This window comes from Rhinolophus sinicus, linkage group LG11 (genome assembly GCF_036562045.2).
Source record: "Rhinolophus sinicus isolate RSC01 linkage group LG11, ASM3656204v1, whole genome shotgun sequence".
Lineage (NCBI taxonomy): Eukaryota > Metazoa > Chordata > Mammalia > Chiroptera > Rhinolophidae > Rhinolophus > Rhinolophus sinicus.
Genome location: NC_133760.1, coordinates 29,723,368 through 29,740,623, shown reverse-complemented (window position 1 = coordinate 29,740,623; position 17,256 = coordinate 29,723,368). Strand labels below are relative to the sequence as shown.

Genomic DNA, 17,256 nt, shown 5'->3' with positions numbered 1-17,256 from the left:
TACAATACAATACAATACAATACAATACAATACAAATACAAATACAAATACAAATACAAATACAAATACAAATACAAATACAAATACAAATACAAATACAAATACAAATACAAATACAAATACAAATACAAATACAAATACAAATACAAATACAAATACAAATACAAATACAAATACAAATACAAATACAAATACAAATACAAATACAAATACAAATACAAATACAAATACAAATACAAATACAAATACAAATACAAATACAAATACAAATACAAATACAAATACAATACAATACAATACAATACAATACAATACAATAGCGTTATCCAGGGAACTTGATAAGGGATGTTCAGTCTATAAGAAAAAGGTTCTTCCACAGCCTTGCAAGGTAGAGAGTTTGGGACACTCCTGCATTGTTCCCTTGCTTTTGTTCATGCTTGATAGTGGAAAGAAGTACTATAAAATAATGTGTTGCCTTATTAAGAATATGAAGTGAATTTCAATTTTAAAAATGACGAATATCTTAGAATTTGCAAATCAGGTATTTGGGAAATATTAATGGAGCTATGGCCTAGAAGATCTATAGTTGCCAACATAAATCAAGATCCTGGAAAAGTCTGGGAATGAAACCAAGGACAGAAAGGTTATGAAACCAATGCAAGATTTTGTAGTCAGTACTATCCAACTCTTGCTTTTATCAGAGCTCGTAGGAATAATCCAAATGACTGGTCATTCACACCTCCTATTTCAAGGTACAGAGGTGACCACCAGTCAAAATGGAGGCATTTGGAGAGATGACAAGAAGCAAGGAGTCTGGATGAACAGCTTTGAGTCATTCATAGATTCATCCAACAGACATCTCTGAGCCCCTACAATATGCCAAGCACTGTTCTAGGCACTAGGAATAGAATAAAACATGCAACATCCCTACTCTCACGAAGCTTACGTTCCAGTGTGGAGAGACAGACAATAAACAGATAACAAAATTAATATATAATGTCAGATACTGATAAATCCCTAAAACAGCTTGGCGGCTGTTTTACACAGACTGCTCAGGTGACAAGGTGACACTGGGAAGCAATTTGAATGCAGTGAGGGAGTCACCCAGGCAAAGGTCTTGAGGAACAATATTCCAGGCAGGGGAACAGCAAGTGCAAAAGCCCTCAAGTGGGAGTCTGCTTGGAGTGTTCCAGGAGACCACCTAAAGCAGAGAGGGGTGGGGGTGGCCAGAGGTGAGGTCAGTCTGGTAACCAAGGACCAGATCGTGAGCATCCTGGGAGGCCCTTCTTCTAAGTGAGATGGAGTGGAGGGTTTTCAGCAGAGGTATCTCACTTGTATTTTTAGAGGCCCCCTCTCTGGCTGCTAAAGTGAGAACAGCATGAGGGGAGCCAAGGTAGGAGGCCATTGCGATATCCAGGCAAGAGAAGATGGCGCCTGGAAGAGGGCTCAGGAAAACCTCTGATTGATTTCACCCTGCCGCTCTTCAGATCTTTATCAGCATTAACACTTTGCTTTCCTCAGCTCCTCCAAGAGAAAGATGAAATGCTGCACGAGCTAGAGAAGGAACTGGCACAGGTTCAGACAACGCTCATGAAAAAAGATATGGAGTTGGAGAAGCAGCAACTAATGACAACAGAACTCGAAATTGCCATCCAGGAGGCGAAGCAGAATAAGTGCAAGGTGGAGTGTGGGGCCGTTCGAGTTGAGATCCAGAAGCTGAAGGACTGTCTCAAAGATGCCCAACAGCAGCAGAGGCTGGCTGGTGAGGCCCCAGCAAGCACTGACCCCAGCACGCTTCCAACACATGGGGCTAGAGCAGCCCCTTTCTCTCTCTAAATGGCTACTTCCTCTGCCTCTCCACTGTCTCACTCCAAACCTCATTATCTCATCTCACATCTCACAGAAGTTACGACCACTTTCTTGAACTCCTTCACTCACCCCCCAACCTCACCTTCTCTCTGGAATCTTCACCACATAGTAGGTGCTCATTTGGGGAAAGTGAACTGCCCACTGTTTTCTCAGCAGTTCATATGAAGATCCTCTCCTTTCCTCGCCTCGGGGAGGCCAGGGCTCTGTGCTGTGCTGCTTTGCACCAGACGTTGCTCCATCTTCTCCAGAACCTTCATTACACAAGTCACCTCTTCCTTCCCTGATTTCTTTCTTTCTCTTTTTTTTTTTTGCTTCAAACTTTCTCTCCTGCACAGTGTGCTCTGTGGAGATTGTGTTCTTGTTCCTCTGCTAAAAGCCCTTTCTCAGAGGTGACCAATAACTTCTTGCCTTGGACATGAAAATGTTCTGGAATTAGATATTGGTGATAGCTGTACACTTTTATGAATATGCCAAAGCCCACTGAACTACATTTTAAGGGTAAATTTTATGTTATGTGAGTGAGATAGAAATTGGGGGGCGTGAGGGGGTGAAGGTCCAAACCCTGGCTCCCTTCTTCACCCTCCTTTAACCCTCTGTGTGTATCTACGCTGTTGGCCCCCATACCTCAACAAGTGTTTCCACAAATTCGCCCTTGTTTCCTCCTTTCCCTCTTGCCCCGACAGTAATCATTCTCCTTTTCTCCTCTCCCTCCACACTCATTCCTTGGTGAGTGCCTCTCCTTATAGCTGCATTTCCCTACCGATGACTCCAAAACCTAGGGCCCCAGCCCTGATTTCATACCCGTGGCCAGTCTTGTCTTAGAGACTAGCTCCACCTGGGCAACCACCATCCCCTCTAACTCAACATTCCCAAAATTGAACCTGTTTTCTTCCCTGCTTAAAAAAATAAAATAAAATTTTCACCTTTCTTCCAAGGTACATAATTATTTCTGTAGTGACACCATCTTCCTTCAAATATCCCAGGCTGAAAAAATGGAGAAGAGAGTGGTGTTTAAAGTAGAAACCATAGTAGAAACTATAGGATGTGGGGATATATTTGCCGTAGAGAAAACCCAGTAAGCAACTTATTTGGATGTTTTTCCCTTCATACCCAGAGAAGGCAAGGACGTGGGCTAAAAGGATATTGTGGGGAGTCTTTCTCTATTCTAATCTGTTCAAATTTTCCCAAAGCACTCTCTCCTTTATGTCAGGTCGCCACTCAAGAACCCACAAAATCAAGTCTAAACATTTCCCTCAGGCTTTCAGAGTCTTCCAAAGCCCCCTCTCGTCCACGCACTTACTCAACTCTGTCTAGCAGTTTCCTACCCAGTTTCCTTTCCAATTAAACAGGTCTCTTCCCATATGCCTTCTGCATTCCCTTCACCTAGCATTTACTCTAGTGTCGCCCCACCTGGAATTCCCGTACTTCTTCTAAGGCCCAGCTCAACCTCTGTTCCTCTGTCAGTCCATCTCCAGCTGTTCTTGTTCACATTGGTCTTGCTTCCCTAGTTCAGTCGTTGCAAGTTTAACATTACAGTGGTCTGTATATCAGGTGGGCCAGTTATGGCGCCCTCACCAGGCTCTAACCTCTGTGAGGTCCAGATGTGTCCCTAATGATAGGATGAGTCATGTAAGAGATACTGAGCAATTTCTACCAAGTTGTTTAATTTCAGTCAAGGAGAGTAATTGAAGACAGATAATTTAACAGTGCTCCTTGGGAGTCATAATGAAATGGAGAGAAATGAGGACAGATTGGGGATTGAAGCAGGCCACACAATGAAGGAACAGACTTTGTAACTGGTCTGAGATGAGAGTCTGATCTTCTCACCCGAATGTGCCCCCGGCTTGTCTCCCGTCTTCTGCAGCTCAGCAAGCAGCCCAGTATAAAGAAGAGGCCATTCTGGCAAGGAGTAACCTGGAGGATTCCCAGAGGAAACTGCAAAACTGCATTTTCCTGGAGAAGCAGAAGGCAGACACCATCCAGGAGCTGCAGAGAGAGCTTCAGAAGCTACAGAAGGATTCCCTGATGGCTGAAGAGGAACTCACACCCAACAGGTACCACAGGTTCACCTCCAGAGATGCTCTGTCCCTGGTGAGCCCGTCCGGACACTGTGGGCAGCTGCCCAGAAGTGGGATAGCAGACCCTGTGCAGCCAGCTCACAGTCCACCAACACAGATACCCAAGTTGTTGCCGTTTTGCTTTTAGGAAACGGGTAGAGGAGCTGACATTGGAACTCACGGAGGCCCTGAGGAAGCTTGAAAATGCAGACAAGGAAAAGAGGCAGCTTCAGAAGACAGTGGCTGAGCAGAATATGAAACTGAATGACCTGCTAGATCGTATAAAACTTATTCAACACCAGGTATGAAGCGCCAATAGGCAGCCATCTGAAGCATTTGCTCTGCTTGACATTAAATATATTGGTCTTTATTTGGACAATGCCACCACCAACCCATTGCAGACTGATAGTCCAGAATTTGTATTAGAATGCTAAGCCAGCCAGTCAGCTCCAGTTTCTGTTCCTGAACTTGAGGTGTTCTAGTCAAGAACAAACTGTCAGTTGTCCTTAGCCAGTTTCATTTACTTGCAGCTAGTAAAGGGGGGGGGGGGGGGGCGCGGGGGTTCACATCCAAAGCTCTGTCTCCCTGAAGGGAGACTTAGCCATTGCTTACTTATATACATTATTTGTTTAATTACACACCTTGATTTCTTCTTTATAATTGGCTACACTTATCTGGTAGAGTTCTATCAAGTTTATTTTGTGTACAGCTGCATCTGTAAAATACTCTGCTACATTTTAACAGTTAGCAAGAACAGCATTTAGTATGAACTGCCCAGACCTCCTCCCAGCTAACATTTCCAGGACCAATAATAAGCGTTTTCAAGCGCTAAGCTTAAAAATAGTCAAAGGACATTGTTGTTTTTTCTGGGATTCAGAAGCTATCCTTGTCAGTTCATTTAAAGTCTTTGATCTCTGAATTATTCTTTTTGTGCTTTTCTAAGATTTTTTTTTAACTTTATTCAAAGAGGTTTTTATGTGAAAAGATTTGGTACATGGGAGAGAAGGTTGATGCTATGGGCACTGGATCTATAAATGAAGTGAGCTGGTGTGTCTAATTGAACAAATTTAAAATGTGGCTGAACATCAGAGGAAACTTGTTTATCATACACGCTAAATCCCTAAGGAGTTGTCCTCCTATTTATTTCAGCCATTCTCTATGTACAGTTCTCTGAGTTTGTTTGTTTGTTTGTTTGTTTGTTTGTTTTACAAAAAAAAAATACAGTCTAAGACTGTCTTTCAGTCCAGTCCTTATTTTCTCAGCACAGGGAGCAAGGCTGCACCAAAACCACTCTAGAAGAGGAGCTTAAGGAGGCAACAAGGTTACTAGAGGAGAAACGGGAGCAGTTGAAAAAGAGCAAAGAACAGGAGAAGGTGCTGGAGCAAGAGATTGAGTCACTCCGACAGGAAGAAAAAAAGAAAGAAAAGATGGTGAGAAGGAGAATCCGGGACGAGACAGGGTCATGAATACAGGGCCAGACATGAGTCCAGCCAGGCCTTGCGGGCTACAGAAGCTATAGGCACTCAGACCGCAGGAGAGGAGGGAGAGAAGGTGAGAAGAGAAAGGCAAGTGGGGAGGAGAGAGAGAAGGCCTGAGATACTGCAGGACGCAGATGGAGCTGTGGGTGAGGGAAGGAGGAGTGGGCTTCTACCAGAGTTTGAGGGTAACACCTCTTTTCTGGGCTTTGTTCTTTAATTGGGGAGCAGTCAAAAGAGAATTTGCAAAAGTTGGAGGAGGAAAATGAGACTCTCAAAGCACAGGTAAAGCAATGCTCTACACAGCTGGATTCCTCTCTCAGCAAATACAGCGCCTCCCAGAAAGTCATCCAAGAGCTGAATAGTGAGGTGAGTGAAACCCCAACGTGGTAAAAAAACTATCTGGGCTTGGCATCAAGTCGTCCAATGTTGCATTTGAAACCAGAGTTGAGTGAATGCATTGTTTGGGGCAATTTGCTAGGGAACACTTCCAAAAATAATACCAAAGCTCAAAAAGTGGGTGGAGGGGAAGATGGTTATTTTCCATTACACAGATAAAGATGACAGAAAGGAGTAAGTGGCATCTAACACATGCGAGGCTCTGTGCTTGAGTTCAGTCACCATTTAGTAACTGTCTACTTAAGTCTTTACATGCCTTCCATCCGCGTTACTCCCGACAAGACATTCGTTACTATGATCCTCGGTTTACAGAAGAAAGAAAGGCTGAGGCTCAAAGTGAGTAATGAGTAAGTGATGGGATGGACCAGTATTTGAACTTGGATCATCTGGCTCTGATGTCTAACCTCTTTCCCCTACATCATCAATGACAATACTTTCCCCAGTTGAATACATTCCACCTTTCTGGGCAAGAAACAAATACAGCATCTTATTAGGTGTTCTCTGGGGTTACGAATGAGTGACCAGCAGCTCTGATGCCTTCACACTTTATTAACAAGAAGAAAGTTCATCTTAAAACACCACGACTGTTCTAAGTGTAAGAACAGCGCTGCCCCATAGAACTTCCTGCAATGATGGACATGTTCTGTGTTAGAGCCGTCTAATGCGAAAGTCACTAGTCACATGTGGCTGTGGAGTGCTTGCAATATGGCTTAGGATGACTAAGGAATGGAATTTATCATTTTAATATTAATTTTATTTAAATGTAAATAGCCTCGTGTGGCTGGTGGCTACCATGTTAGACAGCAGAGAAACACGTTTCTGACGTTTTTTTTCCTGCAGAGATATAAATCTGTCCTTTACAGTGATCCAGAGTTGACTTCTGAGTTACTCTGATCCCCAAGGAACCTCTCTGAATAGAAGGGATACTATCTAAGTGTTTAATATGGACCCGCCATCTCATTTGCCAGAAGATAGTTATGCAAATGTGGAAGTAAAAGCACTAATTTCAGAATCCCTTTGACAGGAATCAGCAGGCTAGAGGGTTTTATGTGCAGGAGAGCGTGTTCAACTTTTAAAAAGCATGCCCCACAGATAGTAGACTTATTGAATTAGTTGAAACAACCATTAGAAAGAGGCTTAGTTTTGCATTCTAAAATGCATTTCCTTTCATAAATATTCCATATCTCAATTTTTAAATTTCCCATCTGAAGTCAAGGTAATATATTGTGAGATCCTTTCCATCTCTTTGATTCTAGGACATTTTTCTACTATGTTTTATAATTAATTACTGTTAATAATAAGAAAGCTAATTTATTTTTATGTATTTTGTCTGTATTTGGACATCTTATTAAACCCACTTATAAGTAGTAATAGTTTTTCAGTTGCTGTTCATGAATAGTCTAAGTTGTGGTTATATCATTTGCAAGCAACAATTTTCCAAACCTTTGTAATATACGTATATTCTTATTTCATGTTTGTTGCCTTATTGCATTGGACAGTACAACACTAGCACCATTTTCTTGCTTTTGACATTAGTGGAATCCATCTGTTTCAGTAGTATGTTCCCTGTAATGTGGTGAATAAAACTAATTAATTGTTCCCAATTTCAGCCCACCCTTGTATTCCTAGTTTTAGTCCTGACTAGGTACCATGTAGCAGTCTTTTAATACAAGAACTAGAATGTTCTAAGAAATGAAATAAGGACAGTACGACTGGAGTGTAGTAATTAAGAAGGATATTGGTATAGGATGAGAGGAGAAAAATTGGTAGGGGTAGACATTGTAGCTTGTGTTAAGAAATTCTGGGTTTTATTCTAAGAGCAATTGATAGACATTGATGAAATTTCCTCACAGGGGCAGGGAAGGTAATTTGACCTGATTTAAGTTTTAAAAATATAACTCTGACTAATGTGTGGAAATGGACTAGGGAGAGAGCTAGGTATGGGTGTAAGGAAACCAGTTAGGAGCCTGTTACTATCCACGCTAGAGTGGTGTCAGTGAAGATAGAAGGTAGCAAATGCAGGATGTTTTGGTAGTATCACCAGACTAACGGATGGAATGTGAGAGAAACTGAGGAATCAAGGATGACTTAGTGGAACTCACCCATAAGACCATCTAGGTAAGGAAAGAGTAGATCTTTATGAGGACTTTTATTAAAACTCCTTCATTCTGTAATTTGCACATGTCTCCATATAGTTTTCTTAGTGTCTTTCTCTAAGATAAACCACTCGTGTTAGAGAAATTTAAGCTAAAGCCTCCATTTTAACTTCTAGCATCACTGTGATTTTTTTCACCACTCTTATTTTCGTATCTCACCTCTATGGTGACACTTTTTGATTTGGCCACCAATTATCAACATCTTCCAGTAACTCCACTGGTTTCTCCAGTGACTCCCCTGGTTTACTGGGCAGACCCAGTTGACTCCATGTTTTTCAGAAGTCTCCAGAAACAATGCACTTTTATTTCCAGAAGACCAAATTATTCTATCTTTAGAATTAGTTTCACCGCCTGGACATGTAAATATTTCACTAATTTCTAGGGTCAGAGATACTCAAAACTCCATCTGGAAAAATAATAAACTTCAAGCACTGAGCAGTTACTGAAGAAAGAAGCCCAAAAGAGTATGTTTCTCTGTGTATAGCCTCCAGAGAATACAGTGTACTCTAATAACCGAAGAATAGAACTCAGGTATCTGAATTTCTAAGGTCTCCCTCCTGCTTCCAGACTTACAAGTAGATCTCTGTCCTGTACTTAAAGTATATACTAAGACGGCTAATTACTTAGCATAGTCATGATTATAACTCACAGCTACACAGTGATTTATACCTTACAAAGCCCCTTTTACATACATAATCTCATTTGATCATCACAAAAACGCTATGAAATTATCCGGGTTTGCAGAAGAGGAAACTGAGACTCAGAGAGATTAAGTAAACAACAACCAGGACCTCAGCACAGATCCTCTAACACCAGATCGCAATTCCTTTTAACTATCAGGAATACTCGTTACCAAGTTTAAGACACAGACTTCAGTTTTTAAACACACTTCTTCCAGAACTATATATTCAATGCATCCTTAATTCCAAACATTGCCCAATGCAATATTTCACTCAGTCCAAAAACAAACAAACAACAACAACAAAAATTTCGAATTTACTGAGCACCTAGTACGTGCCGTGCCCTGAGCTACAGGTGGTAGGATACAGTGATGAAGAAAGCACGCACGGCCCTACTTTCACGGTGCATCAGGTCTAGTGAATTATGTCAGGAACAATGGGAGACATAATGCACACGATTGAAATGTTTTACCACATCTCCCATGCTAGAATTAGATTCCAGATCTTTAGCAAAGGCTGCAGAGTCTGTGAAAAGGACTTTTCATTTACTTGTCACATTGTGGCCCAGTACCATCAGTACTTCTTGCATTTGGGCGTCATGCTAACTAGAAGGGGAACTGTGTGTAGAGCGGTGCAGAATCGCCTGGAAAGGCAGCTCCTCCTTTTACAACAATGAGGTGAAATGGGGCATTATCACACACTGCTGTGCGGTTAGTGCAGAGAGAAGGGAGCCCAGAGCTTGTCCAGGTCCTGCCAACACAGAGCAGGCCTCTACAGTGATCTTCCCACTCCCTAAAGATAGCCCAGCAGAAGGAGGCCTTAGCGTGTCTGCAGGCCCAGCTGGACACGAATCTGCAGAAAGAGAAGCAGTGTCTCCAGACCATGGTCAGTAAAGAAGCTTATGAGGAATTATCTCGGAAGTCAATCGCCTGCCAAGATGATCTGACACAAGCCCTCGAGAAGGTGGGTCACACCCTCTATCTCCACCACTGTTGGGGGGCAAAGAAGTGTCTTAGCAGTGTGAGAGGAATAGGAGTCGAGTTCCTGCACTACTGGCTGTCTGCAAACCCTCTAATGGGCTGGGATGACAGTCCAGAGAAGGCCTGCTTCCTCTTTGTGAGGGCGGAGGGGGAGGGGGACAAAGACAGAGGCCAAATCTATCAGGTCTTTCTGCCCATGGATGATCCAGGACAAGGTTTTCCCGAAACCGGGCTTAGCAGGGAAACTCCTACCCCGTCCCTATGCTGGGCATGCCTGGCTGACCAGTTCACAGTGGTGGAAAGGGAGGCAACAGGGGAGGGAATGCAGGGATGCAGACCACCACCCACTGTCATGGCCCACTCCTCTCTGGGACACTAGCAAGGCATCGGTGTCTGTGCCACTGTGGGCAGAGGGCAGGGAGGGACTGGAACGCTTCTCCATTCGGGGCTCAGCAGAAAGGGCCGAAGGACTCTGACAGCCACTCTCATCCCCTGGTCTTTCCCGGAAGCTCAATCAAGCGACCTCAGAGACCAAGAGCCTGCACCGGAGCTTGACACAGGCCCGAGATAGGAAAGCTCATCTGGAAGATGAAATCATGGTTTACGAAGATAGGATGAAAAAGCTCAACATGGAATTAAAAAAACTTCAGGGCTTCCACCAGCAGAGTGAGCTAGAGGTGAGGAGCAGCCTGGGGATCAAGCTGCCTCCCTGTTGGGGATCCCCAAGGTTGCCTCTTGCACCCAAAACTATTTAGCACCCTTTGGCTGAGACATTCCCTCCCCTTGCTTGGCCCAATGAGTTTCAGGCCCAGGCAGCAACAATCAGAGCAGGGGCACCCTCTGCTGGCTGCTGGAAATAAAATACCCCATAACAAGTCTCCCGAAGCCAAGCAAGGGCCCTCTGGCCTTGTCGTGAGCCCTGTAGGATCAGGACAGCAAGCTGGGCTCTCCCCCTCACTTTGCGTTCTGAGCAGGTACACGCGTTTGACAAAAAGCTGGAGGAAATGAGCAACCAAGTGCTGCAGTGGCAGAAGCAGCATCAGAGTGACCTCAAGATGCTGGCCGCTAAAGAAGAACAGCTCAGGGCATTCCAGGAGGAAATGGCTGCCCTGAAAGAGAACCTCCTTGCAGATGAAAAGGAGGTAGGTGCTTTCTGGTCACTTCCTCCCACCCGCTCCCAGCACATTCCACAATCCAGCCCTTGGTGGGGGTGGAGGTGCCTGGGAGCAAGGAGAGGACCCCTCACTCTATTCGGTACAAAGCAGAGTCTGGGTGTTCTAGGCCCATACGTCTGTCTCAAGCCAGTCATCTTCCTGTGGCTTTGTTGAGAGAGAGATGGAGCAGAAGGAGGCCCCGTTCCAGAGGAGAGAGAGTGCCAGCTCCCTGTCAGGTCCACCCGCCACCCCCGACTTAGATAATCCACGGGCAGCCCGCTCCAGGGCCCATCCTGACACACTCACTTACCCTGCAGTACAGTCAGCTAAGAGAACTCAGGCGTGCCCCGCCTGCTCCCTGAGAGTGACGCTCCTGGCAGGAAGCCGCAGGATGTCTTGGGGTAGCCGCAGGGCCTTTGCTCCAATTAGAAAAAGGCATCCCTTCCTCAAGATACTTTTTCTTCCATCTGTTAAAAAATTGGGTTAACATATTGGCTCTTTTAGAAGGCACTGTAATGCCTTTGGCCTGTAAAGTCATTATTATAAGCGTACAAATCTACTTTGTGTCTACTATAATGGTGCCGGTTCAAAGATGTCACTTTCGTGTGGGTACAACCCACACTGCTAGAGGTGGAGTCCTGCTGTCACCATTCCAACTCTGGACTCCGGGTTGGAGGGCAGTCAGTTTCTTCTCCCAGGAAGAGAGAAGAGGCCTGATTTGAGCGTAGGGACATGACGGGTCTGTGCTCCCACCTTTTACCATCTCCTTTTCTTTTTGTACCAAAGTCCTGTTGCCTGCCCCAGCGGTCAGTGGCCAAAGACACCTGCAGGCTGCACCAAGAGAATGATCAGATTATGACCAACATGGAACAATGGGCAAAAGAGCAGAAGTAAGGATGGAAGGAAATGTAAGGCAGGGTCCTAAGGCCTGGGCTGAACTAAGGACTCACACATGTGCCAAAGAATAGTGTCACATGCACACACACACACACACACGCGTGTGCACACTGCCCTCCTGGGAAGCTGATCCCTTCTCAGCCCACACCCAGGGGTCAGGGATAAATGGAAAGGCCTCGACTCCTCAGACAGGTCCAGAAGGCCCTGCTGATGTGGGCATGGAGCAGCTCCACGATAGGGGCTTCACCGAGGGGCAGATCTCTTATCAGCCCAGGGTCCAGCTTCCATGCCTGGAGCCCTCGAGCTCACCTGAGATGACAGTGATTTTGCACGGCAGTTGTGTATGGAGTGTCCTCTTAAAAGCCAGGTGCCAGGAGGGCTCCAGCTCTGGGGACCGGTGATGAGCAGATGCCTGGGGCCCTGCACAAGCCTTGCTGAGAAGAGCCAGTGTCCCCTGCAGCCAGCTTATGCTCTTGCTCACACGGGTCTGGGAACTCTCTTCTCTTGTGGCTTTTATTACAGGATCGCCAATGAGAAATTAGGAAACAAGCTCCGTGAACAGGTTAAATATATCGCCAAGCTGACCGATGAAAAGGAGTAAGTCATCCCACACCATCCTGGCTGCCACTCGGGCCCTAAGTAGATGGGTCAGCCAGGAGCCGGGGCTGGCTTTGTCACTGGGTATGCAGATCAGACCCCAGGACAGGCCTGGGGCTTTGGAAAGACCCCTAGTCCTATCCGCATCTGTGTGACCTTAGACACATCACTTCACCTCTTTGGGTCTTAGTTCCCTACACAATAAAATGGGGTTAATAGTCTCTAAGTCCCTTCCCACTGTCACCTTCTATGATTCTCCGAGGTCAGAAATGCTGAGAAGGGGCACTGAAAGGCAGACATTAGGGGAGGGGCTAAGCTGCTGTAACAGATCTCCAAATGAACACGGAACATAGATGGAGCATCTCTAGGAGACGCGCAGTCCAGGGTGGTGGGATTCCTCTGTCCCACGTGGTCATTTGGGAACCTAGTTCCTTCTCCTTATTGCTCTCCCCTCCCCTGTGGCCTTGTTTCACTTTCATGGTCAAAGCTGGGTCAGCAGAGAATGTGATAGGGGAGGAGTGTTAGAAGTTCAGGAACAGAGGTGAAGGTACTGAGGTCTAAAACTGCGATTTCAAAGGTGGTATTGTAACAAGTAATGACACGCTCTAGGGCAGTGCTTCAGGGAACACTTAGAAAATGACCACATTTGTTCGGCATACTGGAAGGGTCTACGATGGGCTTGTTTTGACAGGATTGACCAATCAGCAACTGCCCCAAGTCCTAAGCTAAGGGTGGAAACATCTCAGCACACCTGGCAGCCATTTGTGGAAAGCTCAGCCTGGGATTTGATCTCGGGAGAGGTCTCGGGAGAGGACAGGGTCATTGGAATAAGGAGATAGGAGCTGAGGGGCCAGAACATGGATAGAAAGTTGGGTATGTTGAAGGCATCGGGGGTGCTGACAGGAGTGGACCAGAGACAGTGGCAGAGAGACAGGGAATAAGGTATGGCGAAGACACCACCAGCAAGGCCGGTGGCAAATGGCATATGGTAATGACATGAGGGGCTCCAAAGAAAGAGGTGTCTGCAACTCGGGCCAGGTTTATAGTGAGTAAGAGAATAAAGCATATGCCAAGAGAAGTTGAGGATAAAATCTCTATTTGATTTCCTTTGGAGAAAAAAAAAAACCATGAAAATTTTCACTAAGACAAAAATATTTTGTAAAAGGGTTTAACTAAAAGAAAAATTGTTAGAATCTGAGGGTAACAGAAAACATTAGGCTTTTTCTTATATTGTGCCAAGTTCCAGGTAGTTCTCCTTCTCAAGTGTGCTTGAGCCTATTTGAAGGAAAACCCATCTTTGAATAAATAATAATAGCTCCACTAATATTTTTTATGTACACATGTGAGGCACTGTTCTAAATGCTTTACATGTATTAACTTATTTAATCTTCATAAGACCTCACGAGTTGGGTGCAGTTATAATCCCCATTTACAGATGAGGAAAGAGAAACTCAGAGGTTAAACTTACCCATGGTTGGAAGTGGCAGAGCCAGAACTTCCAACTCAGGAAGTCTGGTTCCAGAGCCCACCGTCACCACTGCCCTCAGCATTGGTTTGGAGAAATACAGTTATTCACATGAACAGGTGCCATCGATTAAGCCACAGGAGCTATGCTGTTATCTTTTCCCTCACCTACACCACAGCCACCATTTCTTCAGTAAAGTGGGGATAAGTTACTAACCCAAGCTCTCAGCAGAGTCGGATCCCCGTGTTCCCAACCTTTCAGCAAAAGGAAGTGAAGGAACTTGGGCTTTAGCATCGGAATTAGGGAGAGTGTTTCTGACCCATGAGAAACAGGACATGTGATCAGAGTTGTTCGTAACAGCTTCCTGGCTCTTCCAATCAAATTTCTGTCATTTGTCAAACTGGATTTTTATATGAACCCCAGAAGGCAGATCAAACTCAATTGTCTTCCTCTAACAGGTAAGAAAACAGGGTCTGAGCTGACACGACCCAGTGGATGAGGCGTTCTGGTTCTGGGTCCATCCCAGCTCCAGTCCTGGGCTTCTTCCAGGCCTCCATTTTCACGGAACATGTGTGAGACGCCAGCTCTGGAAGGAACTGGACGTCCACAGCCCTCCTTCCTGTGGCCCCTTTATCTGTCCTTTCCAATGGGGAACCAAGGAACAGAAGCAGACCAAACACCCACCTGTCCTTCCTTCTCCTCCCCCAGCCAACTCCACAATGTAATGGTCCATCTGCAGCAGGAAAACAAGAAGCTGAAGACCGAGATAGAGGAGAAGAAGCTGAAAGCCGGGCACCCAAGGTTATGCACCAAAGCCCTCAGCCCAAGCAAAATGGAGGCCACACAAAGGGGGACAGTGTGCAGCACCTTGGGCTGGAGGGGGATAACCCAGGACATGAGCCAAAGAGTGGACATCACCAAGTGTATCAGGATGCCCCACTGCTCAGGTATGTCTGCCGTTTGTCTTTGGCTACTTACTATGATGTCGTCCCTTAGTCCCAGGGGTCAAAAAATAACAGTGTGATGTTGTATTTCAAGAGATCACTGGATTGGGAATTCAAATCGGGAAAAGAAAACAGGTCTTTTTCTTCAATACTCTGGACTAGAAATAGTTGTTTCCTTGTCTGTAGACAAGGCTTATTGTTCTGATCTAAGAATCTTTGCTGATACCCAAGTGCCTCATGTCGCAGGCACCCTTACCCTGTCCAGTCCCTTTTGGGGAATTGTGGGGACAACAGAACAAGCAGAATAGGTATCTCCCTCCTGTAATGTGTTCTGGAAACTGCACAAGCACCCCACAGTCCCCTGGCACTGACTAGACAGTCGAATCCACCTTGGACACAAGGCCAGCCCTTAAGGAATCACCTCATTAATTTCTCCTTAAATCAAAACTGTCATTTCCTCCCTGTTTTCTCAGGTTCCTCATATTGCTAGAATCAGTGCCTTGTCCCAAGCATCATTTCCACGCATGTTTTTCAGAGGACTCTCTCTTGACCTGGATCAGCTCTTATAGGAACATATCAAGGTCCCAGCCTATTGTACAAAGTGCTACTGTTTGTCCACTTCCTGCAGTGGAGTGAGCTTTGGAATCATACTACCATCTTCAGGCCTGAATCCCAAAATAAAGACATGAGCACAGCAGTCTCAGTGAGCTCTTGGCGTCTCGCCGACATCGCTGTCCCCTCGAGCCCCCAGCAATGTGTTCATCCCTGTGTCCTCTGCATTCTAATGCTATAGGTATAGGTCTCTTTCACATTTATAGGGAGTTACAATTCCCACAGAAAGCCTCTGCATTAGTTTTTAAACCAACAAGAGATAATTAGCTCTTTTATTCTTTTCATCTCTGTCTGGAATTTAAAAAGAAAAAAAATCTAAAAACCTCAAAAAGGAAAGTAAGGCCCAAAAGAAAGAGAAATAAGTGATGCATTTTCCAAATGGAGGAGGGAGAGCGAGCCATCTGCTTTCTCCCTGGCCACCACATTCCATTCCTCCTTTTAACAATTTTATTTTTCTCCCCAGCCAGCTCAGTACAAGTGAAATTCCATTATAACAACTCCAAGGACAGCTAAACTATTTTATTGTGGTAGGATTTTGTTAAACTGACTACATGTCTAGAATTTCTAGTCTAGTCTATAGGAAATTGACAGAAATAGCTACGAAGGTAAAGTAAGAGAAAGAAGTGAAAGAACTTGTATTTCTGGGTGGGAGAAAAGGAAAAGCGAAGGAAGAAACCCATTAGTTGGTAGTGATTCTTAAATAGTCTTGCCTCCCTCCTCAGCCAAACAAAGGCCAGGAAAGGTCACTGCTGATAGCTACACAGAATGCCCCTGCAGGGACTCGGGCGGGCATATTCCAGAAGTGCAGTGAGCGGGGGGCGACAGGCACATTGGTCGTCTCTGTTGTCATGGGTGTAGCCTGTGTGTTTATGCTCTGTGCATTGTGTCTCCTCCATTTGGTTTAGAATAAGGATATATTTTCTAGAATATGTAGAGAGCAAAACTGCTGTAAAAATAACAAAAAAAGAAAGAAATGATTACAAAGCTAGGACTTAGCCAAGGGGATTATAAATAAGTGCTTCAGCCCCCCAGTGAGAGGCTGTCCCTCAGATTCTGCTACCTGGGGCCACAGAATCCTGTGTAACAGACCCTCTTCTGCCCACCCAGAGTATAATTCTTCTCCCCTTCAGCCCACTTCCTTACCGAAGGGAAGAGGGAATCTCCTGGAACCACCAGGTTGCCTTTTGAGCCCCCTCTGCGCAGCCCAACTGAGGAGGAAGCTCCTGCTGTAAACGGCCTGGGAAGCAAGCTCTGGGGTCCCCAGGATGAGCCCATCTCACCCTGAGACCCTCAGCAGCTGACATTTCTGAGGTGTCTAAAACACTGTTACCATTGGATAGAAGCATGTGACTGAGCGCAAGGCAAGGGACCCCAGGACAGACTTCCAGTTCTACGGCCTCACTGTTCCCTCACACCAAGAAGTCTGAAAGCCAGTCTCAGGAATCCACGTCAGAGCTGCTGTCACAGAAATGTTTTTGTGCCTCTAGAAAGAGTCAGTTATCTGAGGAAAAGGCAGTAAGAATCAGAGTATGGAAGCTGGAAGGAACTTTTAAGGTGGATCTGAATGGAAAGGATCCGCAATTAAAAAGAAAACATTGGAGACCCAAGTGCAGAGTCTGGCAGAAGTCCCGAAACCAGAACTGATTCGCGTATTGCCTCTGTGGGGGCGAGAGCCTCCCCACTCATCTGGTGGCACCCCTGTGTGCCAAGTGTCCCTTGCCAAGTATTCTTGTTTTAAAATAGAAGGTTGGATTGGACGCATCGTTTTCATAACGTCTCTGGCCTCATGTTTCTTATCTAAAGGATCTGAAGGTAAGTTTGTGACCAAAGTCACGGCCTGTTAGTGATAAATGCAGTCTTTTCCCTGTTCTGTTGCATCCCGAGCCGACGTCTGGAAATAGATCACATACCCAGCTTACTTCTCTCCACAGAGCAGGTAGACTCCTTCTCCTAGCCCTTCAACCCAGGGCC

At 45.3% G+C, this 17,256-nt stretch overlaps 1 protein-coding gene across 1 annotated transcript in view; it reads left to right on the top strand.

The window, feature by feature from the left end:
* PMFBP1 (polyamine modulated factor 1 binding protein 1) overlaps nucleotides 1-16,570 on the top strand; it is a 119,004-nt gene extending 102,434 nt beyond the window's left edge. Inside the window, exons 12-23 of the mRNA XM_074316013.1 lie at nucleotides 1,522-1,762; nucleotides 3,734-3,923; nucleotides 4,075-4,228; nucleotides 5,189-5,356; nucleotides 5,633-5,770; nucleotides 9,435-9,599; nucleotides 10,126-10,293; nucleotides 10,591-10,758; nucleotides 11,557-11,660; nucleotides 12,190-12,264; nucleotides 14,438-14,676; nucleotides 16,416-16,570. Of these exons, the coding sequence (XP_074172114.1) occupies nucleotides 1,522-1,762; nucleotides 3,734-3,923; nucleotides 4,075-4,228; nucleotides 5,189-5,356; nucleotides 5,633-5,770; nucleotides 9,435-9,599; nucleotides 10,126-10,293; nucleotides 10,591-10,758; nucleotides 11,557-11,660; nucleotides 12,190-12,264; nucleotides 14,438-14,676; nucleotides 16,416-16,570 (1,965 nt within the window). The remainder of the gene's footprint in view (nucleotides 1-1,521; nucleotides 1,763-3,733; nucleotides 3,924-4,074; nucleotides 4,229-5,188; nucleotides 5,357-5,632; nucleotides 5,771-9,434; nucleotides 9,600-10,125; nucleotides 10,294-10,590; nucleotides 10,759-11,556; nucleotides 11,661-12,189; nucleotides 12,265-14,437; nucleotides 14,677-16,415) is intronic.
* The last annotated feature ends 686 nt before the right edge of the window (nucleotides 16,571-17,256 follow it).